This window comes from Peromyscus maniculatus, chromosome 11 (genome assembly GCF_049852395.1).
Source record: "Peromyscus maniculatus bairdii isolate BWxNUB_F1_BW_parent chromosome 11, HU_Pman_BW_mat_3.1, whole genome shotgun sequence".
Classification (NCBI taxonomy): Eukaryota; Metazoa; Chordata; class Mammalia; order Rodentia; family Cricetidae; genus Peromyscus; species Peromyscus maniculatus.
The window spans coordinates 62,505,786-62,532,770 of record NC_134862.1 but is presented as its reverse complement, the minus strand read 5'-3'; the positions used below and the strand labels follow the sequence as shown (position 1 = coordinate 62,532,770).

At 45.2% G+C, this 26,985-nt stretch overlaps 1 protein-coding gene across 2 annotated transcripts in view; it reads left to right on the top strand.

The window, feature by feature from the left end:
• Npl (N-acetylneuraminate pyruvate lyase) overlaps positions 1-17,664 on the top strand; it is a 41,403-nt gene extending 23,739 nt beyond the window's left edge. For both annotated transcript variants that reach the window (XM_042258315.2, XM_006979919.4), the window contains exons 7-12: positions 1,686-1,778; positions 4,919-5,067; positions 5,429-5,475; positions 7,261-7,345; positions 10,797-10,836; positions 17,345-17,664. In XM_042258315.2, the coding sequence (XP_042114249.1) occupies positions 1,686-1,778; positions 4,919-5,067; positions 5,429-5,475; positions 7,261-7,345; positions 10,797-10,836; positions 17,345-17,514 (584 nt within the window). In that variant the 3' untranslated portion in view covers positions 17,515-17,664. The remainder of the gene's footprint in view (positions 1-1,685; positions 1,779-4,918; positions 5,068-5,428; positions 5,476-7,260; positions 7,346-10,796; positions 10,837-17,344) is intronic.
• Positions 17,665-26,985: the final 9,321 nt, after the last annotated feature.

Sequence of the window (26,985 nt, the reverse complement as noted above, 5' to 3'; positions counted from 1 at the left end):
ATTAGTAGTTCAAGTGATGTAAAGGGGTATTTGGGGTATAGAGTACTTGCCTATATGCACAGAGCCCTAGGACCCCAGGTTGGTGCTGCATGCCTGAAATCCCAGGCCTAAAGAGGTAAAGACGGGAAGATGAGAAGTTCAAAGCCATCTTCAGCTACATGGGAAGTTTAAGGCCATCTTAGGATATATGCTATCCTGATTTGAGGGAGGAGAAAGGGAGATATCTGTGCAGAGGATTAAAGCCATAACTAAATGCATTAAATTATCATGAAATGTCACCCATTGTTGGCAGATAGAAAACCATTGCTCATGTAGGTGTTTATTGATGGTTTAGGAATTTAGAATGGACATTTTTTTTCATGCTATTTTGAGCATTTTATGTAAGCCGTTTTTCTAAAAAAAAATGAACAGAGAGATGAATTATGCATAACAATTTTATCCGAAGTATTTCCCAAGTGCTGCACATATTTCCACAGTGTGCAGAGAAGGTATGACACATAAAACTGTCTCCCACTTAGGGGCCTCATCCACAGTGTAAGCCAACCCTCTGGCCCCTGCCGTAGTGCCGTTGAGTTGACCAAAGGAAGCCCACTTCCTAGTCCAGCAGAGGCTTGCCTCTGCTCCGTCCAGATCAGTCCCCAAAGGGAAAGAGTGCCCAACTCTGCCGGCTTTATGGCGTGAGCCACCACTTTTTTTTTTTTTTGTTCTTTGTGGTTTTTCAAGACAGGGTTTCTCTGTGTAGCCCTGGCTGTCCTGGAACTCGCTCTGTAGACCAGGCTGGCCTTGAACTCACAGAGATCCACCTACTTCTGTCTCCTGAGTGCTGGGATTAAAGGTGTGTGTGTCACCACTGCCTGACTGAGCCACTACTCATCCCCATCACACACACACTTTTTTTTTTAAAGCCTTTTTAGCACTAGGAATTGAACCCAGGGCCTCAACTATGCTGGGTCTGCATGCTACAACTGAGCTGTACACACCTTTCTTTTTTAAATTTTTGAGGAAATGTCTAAATTACCCAGGCTGGCCTGGCCTGAGTTTATTTTGTTGCCCAGATAGACTGTGTGTGTGTGTGTGTGTGTGTGTGTGTGTGTGTGTGTGTGTGTGTGTGTGTGTGTGTTTTGTCTACATGCATGTCTGTGAACGTTAACACATGCCTGGTGCCCTTAGAGACCAGAAGACAGTGTCAGATCCTCTGAGACTGGAGTAATAGATGGTTGTGAGTCACTATGTGAGTGCAGAACCCAGATCGGATCCTCTGGAAGAGCAGCCAGTGTTTGTAATTGCTGGGCCATCTTGCCAGCCCCTTGTTTTGACCTTGAAAAATAGAAGTTGGGGGGCTGGAGAGGTGGCTCAGAGGTTGAGAGCACTGGCTGCTCTTCCAGAGGTCCTGAGTTCAATTCCCAGCAACCACATGGTGGCTCACAAACACCTGTAATGAGATCTGGTGCCCTCTTCTGGCTTGCAGTCATACATACTGTATACATAATAAGTAAATAAATCTTAAAAGGAAAAAGAAAAATAGAAGTTGGGTGAAGTGACATTGTAATCGCACAGTTGAGAATGGGAAGGACAGTCTGGAGTTTTCAGCTTCTGAGAAGATGGCTGCATCTCATTGAACGGTTCATTTTCTAGTGCGGAAAGCCACTGGGCTCTTCTTGTTCACGTGACTCCCGTTCTTTCAGATGACCTGATCAGTTTCCTGAGGGAGGTGGCTGCCTCGGCCCCCGCTCTGCCGTTTTATTACTATCACATTCCTTCCTTGACCGGGGTGAAGAGTAAGTATCGCTTTAAAACTGTTTGAGTTTAATTAGATGTATTTACTTTATGCGCATGTATATACGTGTTCTGCTTGCAAGCACCATGTATGTGGGGGCCTGGTGACCGTGGACGTCAGAAGAGGGCATCAGATCCCCTGGAACTGGAGTTAGAGATGGTTGTGAACCGCTGTGTGAGTACAGGGACTCCAACCTCTGTCCTCGGGAAGAACATCCGTGTCCTTCCACTGAGCCAATTGTCCAAAACCTAAGGACTGCCTTTTTCTTTCTTTTACATTTCCTCCAACTCTCACATCCTACTTATTCCATCAAGAAACTCCACTTCATCCCACCCTACCCAACGACACAGGCCACTCATGAGGCAGTTAACGTGGCTCCATGGAACCATTTTAAGACCTCAGCCCTCATTAGTCATCCACATTACTTTATATGGCAGTTCTTATTGTTACCAGAAAAGTGGATAAAAATGGGTGTGGCTGTGGCTGCACAAGCCAGTAATTTATGGTAGAGGCAGGTGGGTCAGGAAGTCAAGGCTATCCTCTGCTACACCATAAGTTCAAGGCCAGCCTCGGATATGTGAGACTTTGTCTTAAAAGAAAAGGAATAGGAAAATTTGACAAGCAAGCTGGGCCATGGTGTCACGTTCACCTTTAATCCTCTGGAGGTAGAGACAAGTGGATCTCCGTGAGTTCGAGACCAGCCGGGGCTCTGTTATACAGAGAAACCTTGTCTTAAAATAAATAAATAAATAAATAAATAAATAAATAAATAAATAAATAAATAAATAAATAAATTTGACAGGCTAAAGCAGGAAGATTGCCATGAATTTAAAGTTAGCCTGCAGGGCTACATAGTGAATTGAAGTCCAGCCTCGGCTATAACATGAGATCGTAGACATATATATAGCAACCACTTTGTATCTCCATATTCATTCAGTCGGTTCGTTTTGCAATACTGAGGCTTGAGCCCAAGGTATCACTCATACTGGGTAAGTATCCTACCACTAAACTGTATCCCCAGCCCAAACTTCAGGTTTTTTTGAGGTTCTAGAGCTTCCCCATGGGCATGCTAGGCAAGTGGTCTACCACTGAGCTACACCCCAAGCCCTCTGCATCTTCCGTTACAAGATAAGAGATTGTGAGCCAACTACACTGAAGAACTGTGCCTCTCTGTGCTGTACACCCAGTGCCTAGCCTGTAGGGAGCATCTGACCTCCCTGACTTCTCCTCTATTTCTTTTCCCTTTTGTTGTACCAAGGGTAAAGCCTGGGGTTGTGTGCGTAAGGACAAGTGTTCTGCTTCTGAGCTCCAGTGTGTGTGCGTGTGTGTGTGTGTGTGTGTGTGTGTGTGTGTGTGTGTGTGTGGTGTGTGTGTTGCTAGGGATCAGGCCTCATGCATGCTAGGCTGCTTCTTTACTTCCTGAGATATCTCCAAGGCTAACACATTCTGAGGAAGAAATGGTTTTCCTGGGCAAGCCTCAGTGAAACATTTCACTATTAGGATAAGAATTTGTACTATGTCAAGCTGATAACAGAAAAATAAATAAATAAATACAAATGAAAAGAAAAAAAAGAAAAGGATTTCCATTGCCCTAAATTTGTTATGAGATTGGCCATGGGCTTTTCATGGATGGCTTTAAAATAAGGAAATTTATATCTATACCTAAACATTTGTGGAGTTTTTATCCTGAAACAGTGGTATGTATTGTCAAATAGTTTCATGTAAAGAATGGGAAGAGTTTCTTATCTTTCATTTGCTGATGAGGTGTGGGTTATCCATTGGTTTTGTCTGTGAATTAATATTTCTGGTTATGGAGGAAATTAGTTTACATTAAAGTATAATTTTTGATATGGTTTTGAACTGAGTATCTTGCTGACATTCATAAAAAAAAAAAAAAAAAAAAAAAAAAAAAAAAAAAAAAAAAAAAAACACTTCACCTCTGGTCACCAAAATGAAACGTGTGAAGGGATTTTTCCCTGCCAGCAGTCAGTTCTCTGTTGGAGGCAAAGTGGTATCCAGTGGCTCCACTTCCATTTTAACCCCGTCCACCTGGAGATAGCAGCAGATCCTAGAGGTTAGGGGCCAGGCCTATGAGACTGTCTATACTTCAGATGCCAGCTTGTCGCCCTCGCCTCTGACCACTGGCAAATTGGGGTCCCCATAACTCCTTCCTTGAGTTCGAATGATTTGCTAGGGCAGCTCATGGGACTCAAAGAAATCCTCTGACCTATTCCTACAAAGATGAAAAGACATATAAGGTGTGCATGATGCCATCTCTAGGTGCAGAGTGGCCTCCGCGTATTCAGTAACCCAGAAACACTCTGAATCCTCTTTTGGGGCTTTGTAAAGACTTCCCTAGATAGTCATAACTGATTATGTCATTGGCTGTTGGTGACCAGTTCAACCCTCAGCTCCTCTCCCAATCCTCTCATCACCCAGCTGGTTCTCCTGTAATCAGCCCCCATCCAGAAGCCTGGCAGGGGTCACCTTGTCAGAACACAAGATGCGCTAGGGGTAGAGAGTTAAGGTACAGTGCTCACCTCGGATGTGCAAAACACCTGGTGAACAAAGCATGATGGTGCACACCTATAGTCCCAGAACGTTCAAGGTGGAGGCAGGAAGACCAGACGTTCAAGGTCATCCTCAGCAGCTATGTAGAGAGACCACCTATGTTACAGATGACCATGGGGGGGGGGGGGGACAACCCATAGTCCTTTCTCTTAGTAGCACTGGCTCTCCTGAAACTCACTGTATATATCAAGCCAGCCTCAAACTCAGAGATCTACCTGCCCCTGATTCCCTGTTTGGTTTTGTTTTTTGACACAGTCTCACTATGTATCCAACCCTGGCTAGCCTGGAAATGTAGACCAGGCTAACCTCAACCTCACAGAAACTGCCTACTTTTGCCTCTTCGGTGCTGGGGTTAAGGGTGTGCACCACCATGCCCACCCAGCCTGTGTTTGGCTTTTTAAAGACAGGCCCCTGCTGTGTATGTAGCTTCAGACTGGCCTCAGAATCACCTTGCCTCAGCCTCAGAGGGCTGGGAACGGGAGTATAGTCATGTGCCCAAAGGCCAACTCGAGACAGTAGTTGATCATTTCTGTTGCTGTGTGGGTAAATGAAGCGTTTGTCATTCGGAAGTTCGTGCAGAGGAGCTGCTCGAAGGGATTCAGGACAAGATCCCCACCTTTCAAGGACTGAAGTTCAGTGACACTGATCTCTTAGACTTCGGGCAGTGTGTTGACCAGAATCACCAGCGACAGTTTGCTTTGCTGTTTGGGGTGGATGAGGTAAGTTACCCCTGGGCATATCTCGGCTTCACAGTGATCCATTTTCGCTGTTTATGATATAGTGATCCATTTTATGTCTTTTGGTTTTGTTTTTGTTTTAGGGTTTTTGTTTTTGGGGGTTTTTTGTTTGTTTGTTTTTTAGTTTTTCGAGACAGGGTTTCTCTGTGTAGTTTTGGTGCCAGTCTTGGATCTCACTCTGTAGACCAGGCTGGCCTCGAACTCACTGAGATCCGCCTGGCTCTGCCTCCTGAGTGCTGGGATTAAAGGCGTGCACCACCACCTACTGGCTCCATTTTATGTTCATGATATAGCAGCTCTTCTTTTTCTCAAAAAACCTGAATCTCTGTCTCTTTCTCGTCAGCAACTGTTGAGTGCTCTGATCATGGGAGCAACTGGAGCAGTAGGCAGGTAAGCACGACTTGTCTTTTGCTTGTGATTACAAAGTGAAAGTCACTCATGGCTGGACTAGACGGGCTTCTTGCATATTCATCCTTTCTAATAGTCGTCACTTCGCACCCATTCATTGAAAAGAAACTGAGTGATTTGTTTGACTCAGTCATGGAAAGATGGACCCTAACTGAAAGGAACGGCTTTCTCTCCTCCTCTTCATCTCTTTCCTCCTCTCTGCTCACTCTGGTTTTTCTCTCAAATGCTAGTGAAATGGTCCTCTGTCCTTAATAGGAAGGGAGGGAAGGGGGGGGGGGGTAGAAGGGAGGAGCATGATATAGTGACACAAACGTATACTCCAACACTTGAGAGGAAGAGGCAGGAGGATTAAGATTTCAAGGTTGGGCTGGAGAGATGGCTCAGAGGTTAAGAGTACTATCTGCTCTTCCAAAGGTCCTAAGTTCAATTCCCAGCAACCACATGGTGGCTCACAACCACCTGTAATGAGATCTAGTGCCCTCTTCTGGCCTGCAGGCATACATGCAGGCAGAACATTGTACACATAAAAAAAAAAAAAAAGATTTTAAGGTCATCCTCAGCTACATAGAAAGTTTTGAGCAAGTCTGAAGTACAGCAGACCCTGTGTCAAAACTGACAAAACAGAACACTTCAGTACTGTCGCTAATAGGTTTTCTGCCCCCCTCCCCTCCTCATAGGTTTCTCCACCTACACAGTAAGTCAGATCAAGCCAAACTGAAAAGGTATAACAACAGGTTTATTTGAGCAAAGCATCTCCTGGGCGGGCTCTCCAGCCCCAGAGATTCAGGCCCGAGAAGCTGCACCCACAAACGGAAGCAGGGAGACTTTATAGGTTGCAGGTGAAGAGTGATGACGTGTCCACCACAAGCTGGGTTTGTGCCCAAGTATGGTCGAAAGCTGAGCGCTTTAGGTGGGGACTTGGGCTGCTGGCAACTTCAGGGGAGGAGCTGCTGTAGCTGCCAAGAATGTGGAACTGGGTTTTGGGGCGCCTTTCTGGTGTTCAGAGGCTCTCTGAGCAGGCAGGGTTCGGAGAGAGAGACAGGAATGGGGTTTTCCGGATCATGCAGGGGCGAGCTGGAGGTTTCAACCAAACAGTCACATGTGATGATCCATGCTTGTAATGCCAGCATTTGATGGACTGAGGTAGGAGGAGAGCCATGATTTTGAGGTTAAGATAGCTAATAGAAAGACTCTGTCTCGGAAAAAAAGAGAGAGAGAGAGAGAGAGAGAGAGAGAGAGAGAGAGAGAGAGAGAGAGAGAAGAGAGAGAGAGAGAGAGAGAGAGAGAGAGAGAGAGAGAGAGAGAGAAAGAAAGAAAGAAAGAAAGAAAGAAAGAAAGAAAGAAAGAAAGAAAGAAAGAAAGAAAGAGAGAGAGAGAAAAGCACAATAAGCAATTACTGGCTGCTCTTGCATGTCTCACCTCTTCAGGCTCCTTCACACACACACACACACACACACACACACACACACACACACACACACACACACACGGTGCACATAAAGTCATGAGGCAAACACACATAAAAATAATAAACAAATTTTTTAATCTTGAGATGGGAAGAAAGTTGTGCTGTGTGATAGTATCCATTGTAGGCAGGTGAGGCAGGTGAGCATGGGGGTGAACCTAGACCTGTGTATATGCAAATCAGCCTCTACCACGGAGCCAGTCTGCAGCCCCCATCTCTTCCCTTTTAAACATCAGGGATCAAGGGCGTGGATCTTTCCCACTGAATTATTAAGTTTGGAATATTTTCCATTGTCTTGCTAGTACTTATAACTACCTGGGGAAAAAGACAAACCAGATGTTGGAGGCCTTTGAACAGAAGGACTTCACTTCAGCACTCAATTACCAGGTAAACCTGTTCTCCCCTCACATAAGTTACCGGGCTACCCTCTTTCTCTCCGAGAATCCCTTGTCCCCTCTCTCTCCTCAGCCGGCTTGAAGGCCATCCACCCTGATGCCTCTTTATCTTTCTTCTGTTAACTCTCATTTAAACTTGCCCGTGGAGCCTAGGAGGCAAAGGCACGCGGATGTCTGTGAGTTCAAGGCCAGCCAGATCTACAAAACCAGAGCAGTTACACAGAGAAACTCTGTCTTAAAAAAACAAAAAGAAAAAAGGAACCTGCCCCATCTTCCTGTCCCCATATCTAAAGAGACACAAGGCCCATATGGGACAGAATCCTCCCTTTCTCCTACAAAGAATCTTATTTTTATTCTATCTTGAAAGGTTTTATTTTTGTTTTTCCAGTTTCTTGAGACAGGGTTTCTCTGTGTAGCTTTGGTGGCTGTCCTGGATCTTGCTAGGTAGACCAGGCTAGCCTGGAACTCACAGAGATCCCCCTGGCTCTGCCTCCCGAGTGCTAGGATTAAAGGCGTGTGCACCACCACTGCCTAGCTTGAAAGTATTTTTGTTGTAAAATAATAGTCATAGATTTCTGAGAAACTGGCTATATGCCATCCTTTATTTTTTTAATTAATTTATTTTTGTTTCATGTGCATTGGTGTTGTGCCTGCATAGGTGTTGTGCCTGCATATGTGTCGTGTGGGGAAGTAAAATCCCCTGGAACTGGAGTTACAGACAGTTGTGAGGACCATGTGGGTGCTGGGAATTGAACCCCAATCCTCTGGAGGAGCAGACAGTGCTCTTAACTGCTGAGCCATCTCTTCAGCCCCATCTATCCTTAATTTTTGTTACTATTGTTTTGTTCGGGGGACAGGGTCTCACACTCTGGCCCAGGCTAGCCAGGAACTCATGGCAGTTCTCCTGCCTGAGCCTCTCCAGGGTTGATATTTGTGAACAGTAAGGGGGCTGCTGATGTCACAGCTGGCTCCATCGGGAGGAAGGTTTTTACTGTGGGGAAGAGAGAGAATATCCAGAGGATCTGGAAGGGTCCGGAGCCGGGAGAAAAGAAAGCAGACTGGACGTGGCCGGGGCTAGGGGAGCAAGAGAACAGTGGAGAGAGCAAGAGGTATTATGGCGTAGCAGGAGAGATGAGAGAGAGAGAGAGAGAGACTGGAGAGTAGCCAGGGGGCATGGGGTGGACAGGTAGCTGGGGGGGAGGGGAGGGGCACCGCTTTGGGGGCTAGAAAACCCACTTCGCAAGTGCTGGCTTTTATGTCACCATCCGAAACTCTGTAGTCCAGCTTGAGCTCATTCTAGCATACAGAGGGCTTGAGCCCTAACAGCTGCAAAGACAGATGTATGTGCCCACCTGTCCCCTTGAGGAAGTCCCACCTGAGTCACCAAAGAATAGGAGGAAGGAGGAAGCTGAGAACCTGTGGGGGCCCACAGAAACCCCAGCTCATGGCTTGTTTCCATCTTGCCTGGAGGTCAGAGGGTCCGAGCTTGTTTTTTCCTGCAAGGCTGCGTAATAGGATGTTTTGGCCAAAGGTGTGGTTACCAGGTATCTTATACCTCAAGGCCTAATTACAGAATACTGTGCCATAAGGCGTGGTCACCAGATGTCTTGACTGCTAAGGAGGTGTTTATTATACTTGATTGTACTCTGTACCTTGAACCCTGGTGTCCTTGAAAGGGGGAGATCTTTTAGATCTTGCTTTGGGGTCTATAAAGACTGTGAGTGATAAACTCCGCATCTGTGGTACTGACCCAGAACCCTCCCAAAACTATCCTGTGTCTCTGTCATTTTCTTCATCTGAGTCTATATTTCATAGCTACCATTTCCCAGTTCCGCACTCCCCGCTTCAGAACCGTTCAGGCCAAGCGGGACTCGGCAGGAACCTAAAATGGGGAAGGGCAATCCCAAGTCAGTAGAGGTCATGGGTGTGCACCCTGAAATGTGCTGAGAATGGGGAATACCCACCAGGCGGAAAGCAAACCGATGATGCAAAGGAAGGCACTGGCTTTAAGGAGTGTGTGTGTGTGTGTGTGTGTGTATGTGTGTGTGTGTGTGTGTGTACAGTGTTAGAGGACAGGTTTATGGAGTCAGTCCCCATCTTGTGTGTGGGTTCCAAGGATCTAACTCGGACGGCCAGATGTGCACAGCCAATTGTCCTTCCCGGATGAGCCACCTCTCCAGCCCTGGTTCTGTTTTGAGCTGGGATCTTGCTACCCAACCCTGGCTATCCTTGAACTGGAGCAGTTTTGTTTCCCTGGCTGCCCGCCCCCACCCCCCACTCCCCCACCCCCCACCCCCCACCCCCATGCTTGTGTCACCACACCCAGCTGAGACTCCTGCAGTAGGAGAAGAGCCTGTCCTGGTAGCTCACAAAGAAGATGCAGAGGCGGCAATACTGGCCACTGTGTGTGTACGCTACCCAGAGGACAGCCCGGCTGTTCAAAGAAAGATGTCGCGGGAGAGTAGAGCCAACCTCCTTAGCTACAGAGTATGTGCAGTTTGGGGAAAGGCAGTCCAGAAAGCAGAATTACAGGAACGTATGCTGCCTCAGCAAGTTTGCAGGGCTTTTTCGTTTGTGGGTTCAGGAGCTTTTTTGTTTGTTTTTGTTCTGATTTTCACTTTTTGAGGGTCTTGCTATGTAACCCAGGCAGGCCTTGAACTGATGACTCCTCCTACCTCTGGGATTGCAGACAGACTCTGCCATTGCCAGGTTCACACCTGGTCTTATGCAGTGCTCTGAGTTGAACCCAGGACTTCTGGCATGCCGGGATGGTGTCCCTACCAACTAAGCTACATGCCCAGCCCCAAAGACATTCTTGACTTTGCCACAGAAAAGAATTTCATGAGGAGCCAGTATGAATGAAGTAGTGTTAGGCCTTGCTGGGGAAAATATTTAATGTAGACTTAAGCATGGAGATTAATAGAAAGAAAGGGGCTTATGAACGAGAGTGCATCTGCCTAAGAGGAAGTGTGTGGCCTTCTCCAGAGAGGCTTGCACTGGATTGTAAAGACTAGCTGTAGATGGGATTTTGATGTGTATTGAAGTTACTATCTTCAAAGGGTTGCAAAGAAATTTAAATGAGACAAACAGGGTGGTTCCTGAGAAGCATTGTTTAAAGGTAAAGCGCTAGGTGTAGGAAGTTAGGATAGCCTCACTGTAAACAAAACTCAATAGTGTTCTGGTTTTTACATGTATGTGTTTACTTGTATGCATGTGCTCACGCACATGTGGAGATCAGAGGATAGCCTGGGGAAGCTGGTCTTTCTCCTGTCCTAGCCTGAGCAGATTTTGCTGACCTCACTGACTCCTTTCTTCCGTTCTGATAGACTTATAGAAAACTAAGGTGGCTAGACTTTGCAGTTTCCATCGTTTGACTTCTGAACTGTGTAAATGGTTTTCACAATGTGGCGATGCTGACCACGGACTTCTTTGTTCTGCCCTAGTTTTGCATCCAGAGATTTATCAACTATGTGATCAAGCTAGGTGAGTACCCTTGCTGTTCTCTGCTTTACCAAGCCAGGGTTAGCTGATTATGGGTCAGAGGGAATGTCCTCTATCAGGCATGGGTCCGAGGGGTCACAGCAAGACTGAGACTGTGACAAGTGTATTGCAAGCAATCAGACTTTTATACCCTCATCAGAAACAGAATATCACGGTGGTTGCCAGGAAGAATACAATGGTAGTCGTTAGGATACAATGTCGTTTAGGAGCTATCCAGGGTCCACAAGATTAATGTCTAAGACTAATTGTTCTGTCAAGCTTCTGTATGCTTCGCTGACTCCTAGAGAACGCAGAGATACACAGGCAGCCTGATTGCTCCACGGCCCGAGTGCCTCGGTTTCTAAGGAACCGAGGCACACGGTGCCCCAGGAGCCACAGACTCTAACGTGAAAACCCTGTGATGCATGCCTTTTAAGGCATCTAGACAGGGCCACGATTCCCCGAAGCTGACCAGGTGTGAAAGATGGATTTCCATCACTCCCTCCTGAGGATTCAACCAGCACACCCATAGTGCTCAGTTAGGCCCCTGAAATCCATGTTGTGATTTAGGAATCTTAGGAATCTCTCTCCTCCACCTCAACATGTTGCTCTCCAGCACATTCACCGCTTTCTGTCCCTTCCTCATAGCATCAGCACACACACACACACACACACACACACACACACACACACACACACACCATTATTTGCTTCTGCTCATTAAAATTCTACTGCTCAACCGTGGCTGACTTCCTCCTAAGTACTTGCAGGAAGGCAATCTGAATACACATCTTACTAAACTTACTAAATTATGAATGACTGGCAGTTCCCAAGAGTATTTGAAATTTAAGATGAGTTTATTAACACAGGTACATTGAAACGGATGGAGGTTTGGATGACAAAGGGAAATTAGGGGGAAACACAGTGAGTCTGAGTAGAGGAACCTCTGCAGAGTGTCTTCAACTTGGCGCACAAGCAATGACAGATGCTGCCATTCATCCCAGTCCTGCAAGAGATGGCCCTCTGGGACAGCTGGCCATGGGTCAAGTCCAGAAGTCCTCAGTGTGTTCTTGGCAGGTCTCCCACCTCCCTTTCAGAGCCTCTCTGCCTTGTGGTAGCCACTCTCTCCTCTGCCCAAGTACCTATTGTCTGCTTGCTCTCATTCCCACGGTTTCAGCTAGCTTGCCCAATCCCTCCAAGACAGAATTTCCCATTGCTTTCACACGTTAGGAGCGTTGTCATAGTGAGGTGCCACCGGTTCTGTTCTTTGTTGTTATTATTCCTTTGTCCTAACCAATACTTTTCACAAAGCTTGTGATTTCGATGTAATAATTATGTGTTTCTAGAGTACATTAAGCTAGAAAAGTAACTGGAAAAGGGGGGTGTGGCAGTGCACGTCTGTAATCCCAGCACGGCGCAGTGGAGGCAGGAGGACCAAGTTCAAGGTCGTTCTTATTAAGGCCACGCTGGACTATAGAGCCTGTCAGAATAGATAATAAAATGAAATATAAAATAAAATACCTATGTTGTGCCCAGATCGTGACCCCCAGAGAGACCACCAAAGACGAGCATGCCGGAATGCAAAAGCAAGGTTTAATTCTGGATATCCAAGAGCAATACAAGCCTAGGCAGGGACTTCGTCCAATACATCCAACGCAGTGGAGGCTGGAGGAAGCGTCCACCTGTCTGCAAGCTCAGTTTTTAAAGGGAAAAGTCACAAGGTTACATCATTTAGGGGTGCTAGTATGGATACAATTCTGATTGGCTCGCTTCTAGGGACTTCTAGAAATTACTTCTAAGGGAGTGGTTGCCCGCCACCATTTCTCATTGGCTGCCCTCAGGTGGGGGCATTTCTGTAGTCAGTTACCCTGGAAACCAGGGAGAGGACATTCCATAGTCTGGCAGGCATTACCTCGTGACTATCTTGTGACTCTGTACTTTTACACTTCCTTGTTTCTGGAATCTGAACTGACTGGTTTCAGTAACTAGTGGCCTATTCCCAAAAGGAGAAATCTTAGGCCTTAGTTTTTGGGTGAAAGCATTTTGGTCTTATTTCTAAGATGGCTCATTTTGGTCTCACACCTATAGCTGGGTATAGTAGCTCGTGCCTGTAATCCCAGCCCGGTAGACGCAGTGGCAAGAGGGTTTCCACAAGTTCCAGGTCAGCTGGTCTACATGGTCCAGGACAGCCAGGGATGTGATCTCTGCAAGGATTTTAGGGGCTGGAGAGATGGCTCAGTGGTTATGAGCACTGGCTGTTCTTTCAAAGTTCAGGTTCAATTTCTAGTACCCACAGGGTGGCTCACCACCATGCTCACACCAGTTCCAGGGGATCTGACACACTCTTCTGGCCTCCATGGGCACCAGGCACTCATGTGGTGAACAAACACATGCAGGCAAAACACCCATATGCAGAGATAAAATTTGAATTTTTAAAAAAGGCGGTGGCGAGAAGGGGGGATGTTAAAAGGCTGGAGTGATGGCTCACTGGTTAAGAATGTTCCTTGAGGGGCTGGAGAGATGGCTCAGAGGTTAAGAGTGCTGCTTGCTTTTCCAAAGGTCCTGAGTTCAATTCCCAGCAACCACATGATGGCTCACTACCATCTGTAATGAGATCTGGCGCCCTCTTCTGGCCTGTAGGGATATGTGCAGCCAGAACACTGTATATATAATAAATAAATAAATCTTTAAAAAAAATTTTAAAAAAAGAACGTTCCTTGAGCCAGGTGGTGGTAGCACATGCCTTTAATCTCAGCAGTCAGGAGGTAGAGGCAGGTGGATCTCTGGGAGTTCGAGGCCAGCCTAGGCTACAGATCAAGTTCCAGGACAGCCAGAGCTACACAAAGAAACTCTGTCTCAAAATAATAATAATAATAACAACAACAATAATAATAATGTTTCATGCTCTTCCAGAACACCAAAATTCAAATTCCAGCACACTCTTAGAGCATCCCACAACAGCTCCAGAGGACCCAGCACCCTCTGTTGATTGATCTATGAGAGCACCCTGACACATATGGTGTGCCCTCACACATGAGTAAATTTATAAAAATAGACATCAAGGGGGAAAGGGAAATGATGGAATTAAAGTTAGATTAAAAACTAGAGAGAAAGGGAACATGGGGCGAATTCCTGTATTCTCAACAGCCCTTGGGAAGCTGAGGCAGGAGAATTGTTGTAGATTAAGTCCAGCATGAGGTATACACCAAGTGCCAGGCCAGTCAGAACTAAATAGCAAGACCCTGACTCAAAGCAAAAACATGATACATATATTTTTAACCTTTTTTTTTTGCTTTATTATTTTATTTTATATGTGTTTATGTCTGAGCACATGCTTATGGATGCCTGAGGAGGCCAGAAAATCATGTCAAATTCCCTGGAGCTGGACTTAACAGGCTGGATTTGTAAGCCCCATGATATCAGAGCTAAGAGCTGACTGGGTCCTCCATAAAAGCAGTACATGCTCTAAACCACTGAGCTACCTCTCCAGCCTGTATGGACATAGATAACCGAGGGTGTTTGGGACATCAGACCTTCTGCCTGTACCTTCTGAGTATCAGGGTTGTAGGCATGGACACCATTACCAGTTTATGCAATAGGGGAGATGGAACCCGTGACTTCTTGCATGCTAGACAAGCCCTCTACCAAATAAGCTATATCCGGCCTATTTTTAGTATTTCTACTTTCCTTTGAAAGAAATCTGCCTGTTCCTTTTCTTCGAACCTTTTCCATAGTGTGTGACTTCTCTTACTTTATCCTCATAAAATCTTTCCGAGTTTCCTGTCTTCTCAGGCTGTGAATTGTGTTGCCTGTACATTTGCTGGCTGTTCTGTGACTCCCTTTCATTGTGTGCTTTGTAACGTGGAGCTCCCCATTCATTCAGAGACCAGGGTTCTCTGAGGAAGCAGCTGTCCCCAGGGCTGTGACGAGCCTCTGCGAGGGGATTTCCATTTGCCCCCCCCCCCCAGAGCACTTCAGCTCCACTAGTTCTTAAGTGATCTCAAGTTAGTGTCCTAGTCTGGAACCTAACCAAACCGCGTGGTGCAAACTCAGATCCAGCATTCACTTGTGGTAAAGGCCTGGGATGTCCAGATGTCTGTCTGTCTGTCTGTGTGTCTGTATGTCTGTATGATATGTACTTGTTAGAGTGGGTAGAGCCAGTGTCATATATCTTTCTACACTTTTCTTTTCTTTCATTCTTTCTTATTTTTTTCTCCCCAAGACAGGGTTTCTCTGTGTAGCCCTGGCTGTCCTGGAACTCACTCTGTAGACCAGGCTGGCCTCGAACTCAGAGATCCACCTGCCTCTGCCTCCCAGTGCTGGGATTAAAGCATTCACCACCACCACCACCCAGTTTCTTTCTTTAGAAAGCCAACCTTCAGACAAAGAGAAAAGTAAACAAAAAAATAAATCAGTGAGTGAATGAATAAAACAAGGAACACGCATACAAACAAAACCTACAAAAACACCAAATTGTGAACCACAATATACAAGCAAAAGACCGAGAAGACAAAAAAAAAAAAAAAAAAAAAAAGACAAAAAAAAAAAGGCCCAAACAAAGCAATATCAGACAAAAAAGAAGTTCTACAAAGTGACCTTTGCCTTTGTTTTGTGTTGGCCATCTACTGCTGGGCTTGAGACGACCCTTAAGTGTAGTTTAGATACCCAGTGAGACTCCAGTGGACAGAACCAGTTTTTTTCTTTGCAAGTCGATGTCCACTTCCCCTCTTAGCACACCTGACTTGAAGCTCTGCAGGTCTCTGCATGCTGCCACAGTCCCCGGGGGTTCATATGTGTGTCAGTCCCGTTTTATCTGGAGAACACTGCTTCCTTGACATGGCCCGTCCCCTCTGCCTCCGCCCCATAGTTCCCTGAGCCCTGAGAGGAGGAGTATGATGGAGACGTCCCTTTTAGGACTGACAGGTCTCCACTTTTAAGTGTTATGTGTAAGAGTGTTTTGCTGCATGTATGTCTGTGCGCCACATGTGTCTGGTACCCAAGGAGGCTGGAAGTTGGTATTGGATCCCCTGGAGTGACAGATAGTTGTGAGCTGCCATGTGGGTGCTAGGAATTGAACTCAGGTCTTCTAGAAGAGCAGCAAGTGCCCTTAACCACTGAGCCAACTCTTTACCTGCACACCCACCTTGAACTCTTGACCCTCACACTCGACCTCCTAAGTGCTGGGATTATCCATGTGTTTGTTCCAGCATGCCTGACTCCTTCTTGCTTGTAAGGTTGGTTTTGACTCTGTGGGGTTTGTGCTTGTTTGGGGGTTGTTGGCTTGTTTTTCATGTTATTTATGTATGTATTTTGAGTGTGTGTGTGAACTTATAGGTGTACCATAGCCCACGTGTGAAGATCAGAGGCCAGCTTGAGGGATTCAGTCCTCTCCTTTCGCTATGTGGGTCCTGGGGAGTGAACTCGAGTAGCTTGGCAGCAGCCGCCTTTACATGCTGAGCCAATATTGCAGGCTCCAACTTTGACTCTTTGTATTGTTTTATTTAGTTTGTTTATTTATTTGCTGTAATTCAAGAATTTGAACCCAGGGACCCTCATACACTAAGCAAATACTTGACCATAGAGCTGTGCTCCCAGCCTCTTTTTGTTTTATAGTTTGTATATTTATTAACACAAGCAAGAGGGATTTATTTTACCATTCATTCATTTATTTGTTAAGATTTATTTATTTTGTGTACAGTATTCTGCCTGCATATATGCCTGCAGGCCAGAAGAGGGCACCAGATCTCATTACAGATGGTTGTGAGCTACCATGTGGTTACTGGGAATTGAACTCAGGACCTCTGGAAGAGCAGTCAGTGCTCTTAACCTCTCAGCCATCTCTCCAGCCCTCATTTGTACATGTGTGTGCTCCTGTTACAGCGTGAGTATGGAAGGCAGAAGGGAACTTATAGAAGTCCCAAGGATTGAACTTAGGCTCTCAGGTTTGGCTGCAAGTGCTTTGGCCAACTGAGCCATCTCATAGGCCCAAAAAGGATGATTTCTTTTTCAAAAAGATTTTATTTCATTTTTAGTTGTGTGTTTGGGGAGAGGGATGACTATGGGTATTTACATATAAGTGCAGTGCCCACAGAGGCCAGCAGATGGTATTGGATCCCTAAAGCTGGAGTTACGGGGGTTCCAAGCCACCCTACATTGGTGCTGGGAACCAAGCTGGGGTCTTCTGAGAGAACAGGGAACACTCCTAATTGCCGAGCCATCTCCCCAGCCCTAAGAGGAGGCCTTCCTATTCTGCTCTGTATGTGTAAGACAGGGTCTCATGGAGCCCAGACTGACCTTGAACTCTTGATTCTCCTGCCTCCACCTCCCGAGTGCTGGGATTACGGGTGTGTGCTACCATGCCCAGCTCAGTCAAGCTGACTACAGGTGTTCTTTTCTGTTTACCGTGTCTTGCTGTAGTGGTTACTTTGACATATAACCTCCTCTTTGGAGATGTTTGCGGGAAAGCAGGCAGTGCCAGAGACGTTTCACTCGTTATTTTTTTCCCATCTAGGTTTTGGAGTGTCACAGACCAAAGCCATCATGACACTGGTCTCTGGGATTCCGATGGGCCCACCCCGGCTTCCTCTGCAGAAAGCCACCCAGGAGTTTACTGCTAATGCTGAGGCCAAGCTGAAGAGCCTGGACTTCCTTTCTTTCCCTAGTTTAAAGGGGGGAACTTAGGAGCCTATAGCTAGTGCCTGTTAAGTCTGAGTGTGTTTACTGAGACTCTGCCCATCTTCAATAGTACCATCCTTTTCTCAGGGACTTTTTGAGCTAAGCTTCCTTTTAACAAGCGGAATCCCACACCAATAAAGAAATATTTAAATATCAGTTTTGTTCTTTGTTTTTCGAGACAGGATTTCTCTGTAGCCCTGGCTGTCCTGGAACTCACTGTGTAGACCAGGCTGACCTTGAACTCAGAGATCTACCTGCCTCTGCCCCTGGAGTGCTGGGATGTAAGTCATGCACCACCACCACCAATGCCCAGCCTAAATATCAATTATGAACCTAGAAATTTTGTTTTACAAAGGAATCATAAACCCTAAGTCATTCATTTCATAAAATGACTATAGGGAAATCTGTTTATATAGATGAAATTGGACCAAGTAAAAATTATAATAATTATTAATTAGTTATATTAATATAATTAATATTATATTGAATAGTGTATTAATTATATGATTAATAAATTTCTTCTGTCTTTTGAGAGCATTCATTGTCTTAATCTTATTTTAAAGTTTTGTAATTGATGTGATTAATACATTTCATCTCTCTTTTGAGGGCATTAATTGTCTTAATCTTATTTTAAAGTTTTATAATTGATATGATTGATTAATAAAGTTCACCTGTCTTTTGAGAGCACTCATTGTCTTAATCTTATTTTAAAGTTTTGTAATTTGAGTATTCTGTCTCATTGAATTTTTGTTTGTTTCTTTTGAGACAGGGTCTTACCGTGTAGAACAACTGGGTATTCAAATAATTTAACTGGGACTGGAGAGATTGCTCTGTGGTTAAGAGCACTGGCTGCTCTTCAAGAGGACCCAGATTCAATTCCCAGCACCCACATAGCTTCATACTGTCTGTAACAGTTCCAGTTCCAGAAGATCTAGTGCCTTCTAATATGCATGTACTGTCCCCAGGGGCCAAAGAAGGGACTGGATCCCCAAGAACAGGTAGCTGTCAGCTACCTGATATAGGTGTTAGGAACCTAACTCAGGTTCTCTGGAAAAAACGGCAAGGACTCTTAACTGCTGAACCATCTCTCCAATCCTTGTAATGCTTTTTTCCCCCTGAGACAAGGTTTCCCTGGCTGGCCATCCTAGAACTCACTCTGTAGCCCAGGCTGGCCTCTAACTCAGAGCTCCATCTGCCTTTGCCTCCCAAGTGCTGGGATTAAAGGTGTGTGCCGCCTCTGCCACCACCACTGCCTGGCTTTTTTTCCCCCCGTCATCAAATAGTTTTGTTTTTAATTTAAAGCTGGGACTGGAGAGGTGGCTCTGTAGTTAGTTAAGAGCACTTGCTGTTCCAGAGGGCCCAGATTCCATTCCCAGCACCTACAATGACTGACTGCTCACAACTATTGGTAACTCCAGTTCCAGAGGATCTGACACCCTCTCTGGCCTCCACAGGTACCAGGCACACATGTGGTATACACAGACATACATCCAGGCAAAGCATCCATACATATATTTTTAATTAAAATTTTTTAATTAAAAAAAAAGCCAGACATAAGCTAATAGAATGACTTCGTAGATAAATGTACTTGCCACTAAGTCAGATGACCCAAGTTCAAAGCCAGAAACTCACGTAGTAGGAGAGAACCAACCCCTCCAGGTGTCATCTGACTGCCACATGTGCTTCAAGTGCACACATACAGACGTGTACTAGACACATACAATCATATATGTGTCGTGTTTAATTGTTTAAAAGCCCAGCATGGCAGTTTGAATGAGAATGGCCTCGTAGGCTCATAGGTCCGAATACTTGGTCCCCACATTAGGAGGTGTGGCTCTTATTGGAAGAGGTGTGTCAGTAGGGGCATGCTTTGAGGTTTCCTAAGACTCTGGCCATTCCAGGTGTATTCTCGGACCCCCGATTATGGATCACGATGTGAGCACTCGACTGCTTCTCTAGTCACCTGCCACATTGCCTTTGCTCCACCATTGTAGACTCTAATCCTCAAACCATAAGCCAAATTAAAGTCTTTTATAAGTTGCCTTGGTCTCTGTGGTGGTCTTTTGGGAGTCCCCATGATCTGGGCATAACAATAGCCTTTTTATACCCAAAGCAAGGGGGGAAAAATATTTCCTTACCGTGGTTCAAGGAACAAACAAGCATAAACATCTCCTTAATTCTCAAAGCATCTAGTAACCACACCTTTGGCCATACATTCTGTTATCCAGCCTTGAGGAGCAGAAACAAGCTTGAACTCTCTAACCTTAAGTCAAGATGGGATCAAGCCACAAGATGGAGTCACTGTGGGCTCCCACAGCATGACATGGGAGCAGTATTGGAGGGCTCACAGATGTTCCACAAACATGAGGCAGAGTGTGTTAACTAGGAATGGCATGGGCATTTGAAACATCAAAACTCTCCCCCAGTGACACACCTCTTCCAATAAAGTCACTCCTAATCCTTCCCAAACAGTTCCACCAAATGGGACATCATCATTCTTTTGTTTGTTTGTTTGTTTTGTTTTTTGAGACAGGGTTTCTCTGTGTAGCCTTTGCTGTCCTGGAACTCACTTTGTAGACCAGGCTGGACTCAAACTCCCAGATAATCATCCACCTGCCTCTGCCTCCCAAGTGCTAGGATTAAAGGCAAGTACCACCAGGCTTGGAGAGACCAAGCATTCAGATATATGAACTTGTGGGGGCCATTCTCATTTAAACCACCACAGACAGGCCCCATTCTTTACCTTTCAGGTGAGGCTTTGCCTTTCCCTCCCCTAGCTGAGACCCAGGGCTTCAACTGTACACGGCTTGCTTCTTCAGCTGGATTGCTTCTCTGTGGCTGCACATTTCAGCTGGCCTTGGGATTTCTCCCGGGCTTTCGATCTTTCTCTTCTGAAACAATCTGTTCTCTACTATCTCGACTCTCCCGTTCACAGTATCATATGGAGACGGCTTCTGAATCTGCCCTCTAACCCCAGACAGTTCAGAGAATAGGAATACTCTTACTTCATAATACTAAAGACAAGCTACTTTTTCCTTTTAAATTTTTATTACATTTATTTATTTGGTAGAGGAGGCAGAAGCATGCCTACCCCAGCTTGCTTTCTTATGTTTTTATTTATTTGTTTCTTTGTTTTGAGATAGAGTTTCACTATGTAGCTTGACTGGCCTAGAACTCCCAAAATAACACAGGCTGGCCTTGAATTTACAGAGATCCACCTACCTCTGCCTCCTGAGTCCTAGGATTAAAGGCACATACCACCATGCCTAGTCTTCTAATTTTTAAAAAAAAAAAATATTTCTGGGGGCTGGAGAGATGGCTCAGAGGTTAAGAGCACTGACTGCTCTTCCAGAGGTCCTGAGTTCAATTCCCAGCAACCACATGGTGGCTCACAACCATCTGTAATGAGATCTGGTGCCCTCTTCTGGCCTGCAGTCATATATGCTGTATACAAAAATAAATAAATAAATCTTTAATAAAAAATAAATAAATAAATAAAATTTAAAAAATAAAATAAAATATTTCTGTACTTTATTTTATTTTATATATATATATAATGTATGTGTATGGTGGTATTTTATTTGTACTGAAATGTGATTTTCATCGTATGTTAATAAATAAAGTTGCCCGGGGGTCAGAGCTATTAGAGCCATAGCAAGAGCGTGGTGGTTAGAAGAGCTAGGTAGATCTCTGTGTGTTCAGGGATACAGCCAGCATTGGAGACATATACCTTTAAGACCTGAAGGGCGGTACTTACAGGCAGTGACGAGGCAGTCACTTGTTAGGGTTTACAACCAATGAGAAGGCAGAACAGAAAGACTATTTAAAGATGGACACACAGGAAGCAGCTCTCTTTCGAGGAGGTAGGAGCACTGCAGGAGGTAAGATTTTAGCTCTGAGCTCTGAGCTCTCCGCTTGCTCTTTTACATTGGTTCTGTTTCTTATTTTAATAAGACGGTTGGTTACATCTGTGTGTGTGTGTGTGTGTGTGTGTGTGTGTGTGTGTGTGTGTGTGTTTTGCCTGAATGTAAGTCTATGCACTTCTTGCTTGCTCGGTGTCTATAGAGGCCAGAAGAGGGCATCAGATCCCCTGGAACTGGAGTGATAGACAGCTGTGAATAGTCACATGGGTGCTGGGAATTAAAATGGGCTCACTGGAAGACCTGCCCGTGCTTTTAGCTGCTAGCCATCTCTCTAGTCCCTAGTTTGCTCTCTTTCTTGTTTTTAACGTATTATATTGCATATATGAGTGTTTTGCCTACACATGCCTGGTGCCCACGGAGGTCAGAGGAGGGTGATGGATCCCCTGGGACTGGAGTTAGAGTTGTGAGCCATCATGTGGGTGCAGGGAATTGAACCACAGTCCTCTGCAAGAGCAACAAGTGCTCTTAACTTCTGAGCCAGCTCTCCAGTCCATCTCGTCTGTTTTTGCTGCGATAAAGCACCAAGACCAAAAACAACTTGGGGCAGAAAGGGCTTATTGGGCTTACAAGTTACAGCCCAGCATCAGGGAATCAAAGACAGGAACTCAAGGCAGGAACTGATGCAGAAGCCATGCTTAGTGGCTTGCTCCCCATGACTTGCTTCATATACATCCCAGGAGAGCTTGCTCAGGTATGGCAACACCCACAGTAGGCTGGGCTCTTCCATATTAGTCATTAATCAAGAAAATGCCCCCCCCAGGGCTGCCGACGGGCCCATCTGATTTTCTCAATTGAGGTTTCCCCTTCTCAGATGACTCTAGCTTATGTTAAGTTGGAAAAAAAAAATAAAACTGTATGTGAGGTGGCACAGTAAAGAAACTGTCAACATGACTGCTCCATTATTAGGGAAGGTTTTTATTGTGATTAAGAGGGAGAAAACATCCAGAGGCATCTGGAAGAGTCCAGAGCCGAGAGAAAAGAGAAGCAGACTGGTCAAACCCGGGGCTAGGGAAGCTGGGAGAGCAGGAGAGAGGCATGGAGATACTGAGATAGCAGGAGATGGAGAACAAAGCATGTCCAGAGCCAGAAGATCGCCAGAAAGAGTCGGGCGGTGGTGGCACACACATTTAATCCCAGCACTCTGGAGGCAGAGGCAACAGATTTCTGTGAGTTCGAGGCCAGCCTGGTCCACAGAGCAAGTTCCAGGACAGCCAAGGCTGTTACACAGCGAAACCGTGTCTCGAAAAACAAGCAAACAAACAAACAAAGATAGCCAGAGAGAGACAGTGAGAGAATGGTAAGAGTAGCTGGTTATAAGGAGGGTGAGTAGCTGGGGAAGGCAGGAGACTAGGGTATGAGTTTTGAAATGTATGACAAGTACTTATGAGTAGAGATTGGGGGAGCCTGGAGGTCCACATGGCTTTGATATGCAGCCACAGGTATCCATCAGTGGAGTCATATGTCCCTTCTGCCCCAGGTGAGGGAAATGACTCCTTTTGGCAGATGGCAACTGGACTCACAAGTTCCTGAGCAATGCTGGCTTTTATCTAAGTGCCCGAGATCCTGTAGTCCAGCTTGCTCTCACTTCTGGATATTTGGACATCCTGAGACCTAACAAAAACCAACTAACACAATGCCACAGTGTGTGTGTGTGTGTGTGTGTGTGTGTGTGTGTGAGAGAGAGAGAGAGAGAGAGAGAGAGAGAGAGAGAGAGAGAGAGAGAGAGAGAGAGAGAAGCAGAGGACTGCTGTCAGAGTTCTGTTCTCTCCACTATGTGGCTCCTGGGCATCCAAGTCTATGACAGGCTTGGCAGCAAGTGTCTTTACCCGAGAAGCCATCTCTCTGGCCTTCTCTCTTCCTTTGTCTTCACTCCCCTCCCCTCCCCTCCCCTCCCCTCCCCTCCCCTCCCCTCCCCTCCCTGCTATATAGCTCTGGCTGTGATCCTCTAGCCCCCTGCCTCCAAATGCTGGAATTGAAGCTATGTGCCACAACACCACACAAATGAATTTTTCCGTGAAAATAAATATTACTTACCCACTAAGTAAATACTTCTATTTTTGCTGAGTGATGGTGGCACATACCTTTAATCTCAGCATTCCAAAGGCAGAGGTAGGCAGATCTATGTGAGTTCAAGGCCAACCTGGTCTACAGAGCTAGTTCCAGGATATCCAGAGCTACACAGAGAAACCCTGTCTCAAAAAGAAAAAAAAAAATTCTAATTTTACTCTTGCAAAGATGATACTTGATTTCTTTTTTGAGACAGAGTTTCTCTGTGTAGCCCAGGCTATCTTGGAGCTCACTTTGTAGACCAGGCTGGCCTCGAACTCATAGATCCACCTATCTACCTCCCAAATTCTAAAAACTTGTGACACCACAGCCTGGCTGATACTTGATTTCTTAAATGACAGTTAAGGAGATCTTATTAAAATAAAAAAGAAATATGATAGTTAAAAATTATCAGGCCTGGGTTTTTCTTTTTAGACATCCAAATGCTTAGAAATTAACTTTGTATATTGTTTGTATATTGAAACAGAGGTGCATTGTAACCTCTGTTTCAAGATAAAAATCTGAAATCGGCTCACTGGGAAAGCAGGAAGTACTTGATTGTACTTGGGACTTCTGGTGGGTTTGTTTACAGCATAGGAGAGTGCCATGGGCAGAGCATGGGATTCGGAGTGGGAGTAATGCACGCACTTTCCTAGAAAAGCTCACAGCTTGAGAGAAATTTCCCCTTTATTAGTATCTAAAAAGCATAGGGAACCCCTGCTCTTAGGGGATTAATGGAATGGCTACAACTCAAAGCCACAGATCTACCTACCTCATTTAGTCCTTTCTTATGTGGGCAGGGTGAATGGAGCCTGCAGCCCATCACATGGAGCAGAGCAAACAATCCATCAGCTATTTAAATCACCCCCGACCAGATGCTTATTCAACCCCAAGTCTTCTTCAGTGAAACCAAGAAGGAAGCCGAAAACCAAGATTTTGAGGTGGGAATCGGGTGGGTTGAGGGGGGAAGGCTGGGGAGTGGGAAGAAGTGGGGGGGTGTCCGTGGTTGGTATGTAAAATGAATAGAACATTTCTTAAATAATAATAATAATAATAATAATAATAATAATAACCAAGATTCTGCCACCCAGCAGCCCCAACTCCGGGGAAAGGCGGAAGGAACATCGTTTTTTCATCTCTACTCATTTGAATACACAAAATACCAGTTCAATTTTTGTCAGTACTTTGGTTATATGAAATCATCTGAAACACAGGGCACTTTTGATTTTAAGTGAGACAACCAGGAACACTTTTGAAGGATTATCTGAAATCATAATCACACACAACTAGGAAGCATAAAATACAGACAGAACCTACCTATCACCCGGCAGGACTTGTTATCTTTGAACATGAGAGTGTTCAAATTCTGAAAGATGGACCACCAAGGAAACCATGGCTAAAGTATTTCCTACGTAATGGCTAGGCTATACCTCATAATTTTCGGTGTCCTAAATTTGAGCCAGACCTTGAGTGTGCCAGTACGGAAAACCTTGTGAGTGCCAACCACTGAGGATCATGCCTTCTCGACCATTAGCAAGCACATGTCTTCAAGGAAGTACATCAGCATCTTTGGGACTAAATCCAAGTCTAGTTTGCCTCATGCAGGGTTACCCTGAGCATTCGTTACTTTTCCTGTTGCTTTGATAAAGCACCCAAGCAAACAAAGAGAGGAAAGGTTTATCTGAGGTCATGGTCCATGCTGCAGGGAAAGGGCAGGAGCAGAGGCTGGAGGCAGCTAGCTGCTCACATTGATCTGCAGTCATGAGACAGAGTGATTAGCGCCTGTGTTCCGTTCACTTCAGGGCTGTTTTGTTCGTTTTTATTCTGAGACAGGGTCTCACTATGTATCTCTGAGTGGCCTGAAACTCAGTGCAGATCAGGCTGGGTTCACACTCAACGCTCAGTTTGCCTTCGCCTCTTGTTCAGATTAAAGGTGCCCCCCCCCCTCGACTTCTAGGTTCACTTTCTTTCTTTCTTTCTTTCTTTTTTTTTTTTTAAAGATTTATTTATTTATTATGTATACAGTGTTCTGCCTGCACCAGATCTCATTACAGATGGTTGTGAGCCACCATGTGGTTGCTGGGAATTGAACTCAGGACCTTTGGAAGAACAAGCAGTGCTCTTAACCTCTGAGCCATGTCTCCCTAGGCTCACTTTCTTAAACAGTCCAGGATCCCATTCCAGGAAATAGTGCCACCAACTGCCTCAGTTAACCTAATTAAGATTACTTGATTAGGCCAAGTGGTGGTGGTGCATGCCTTTAATTCCAGCACTCCAGAGGCAGAGGCAGGTGGATTTCTATGAGGCCAGCCTGGTCTACAAAGTGAGTTCCAGGACAGCCAGGGCTACACAGAGAAACAACAAACAACAACAAAAAAGGTTAAGTAGTTAATTAATCTAATTAACTGAATCAAGACAGAGTAGCTACATTCTATTCTACAAAAAATAAAACCAAAGCAAATGTCAAAATTATAATTGAATAAAACTAAGATGAAGTGACCGTGGTACATGCTGTGGTGGCACATGCCTTTAATTCCAGCCCTTAAGAGGCAGAAGCAGCTGGATCTCTGTGAGTTTAAGACCAGCCTGGTCTATACAGCAAGTCCCGGGTCAGACATGGTTACACAATGAGACCCTGTCTCAGGGGAAAAAAGGAAGGAAAGAATAAACTGTGACAAAGAGTGTTTTTAAGTATCTCAACTGAGATCACATGATTTGTGATTTGTGTCAGAGCCAAAATATGAATTTTTTTTAGATTTATTTATTATGTATACAGTGTTCTGTCTGCATGTATCCCTGCAGGCCAGAAGAGGGCACCAGATCTCATTACAGATGGTTGTGAGCCACCATGTGGTTGCTGGAAATTGAACTCAGAACCTTTGGAAGAGCAAGCAGTGCTCTTAACCTCTGAGCCATCTCTCCAGCCCCCAAAATATGAATTTTTAAGAGCTTTTTGTTTTGTTTTTTAGATTAGAGAGCATGTGATGTAGCCCACACTGGCCTCAAAACAGATCTAGTAATCCGGTAACATTAAATTTTTGACTGTTCTTCTATCTCTTTTGTTGTTGTTGTTGTTTGTTTGTTTGGTGTTTTTTTTTTTTTGAGACAGGGTTTCTCTGTGTAGCTTTGTGCCTTTCCTGGAGCTCACTTGGTAGCCCAGGCTGGCCTCGAACTCACAGAGATCCGCCTGGCTCTTCCTCCCGAGTGCTGGGATTAAAGGCGTGCGCCACCACCGCCCGGCTATTTGTTTGTTTTTTTGAGACAGGGTTTTTCTGTGTAGTCCTGGCTGTCGTGGAATTCACTCTGTAGACCAGGCTGGCCTCAAACTCACAGAGATCCAACTGCCTCTGCCTCCTGAGTGCTGGGATTAAAAGTGTGCACCACCATCACTGGGCCTTCCTCTTCCTCTTAAGTGTTGGGATTATAGGCATAAGCCACCACACCTTGTTTACGTGTTACTGAGGATAAAACACATGGGTCCCTAATGCTAGATAAATAATATACCAAA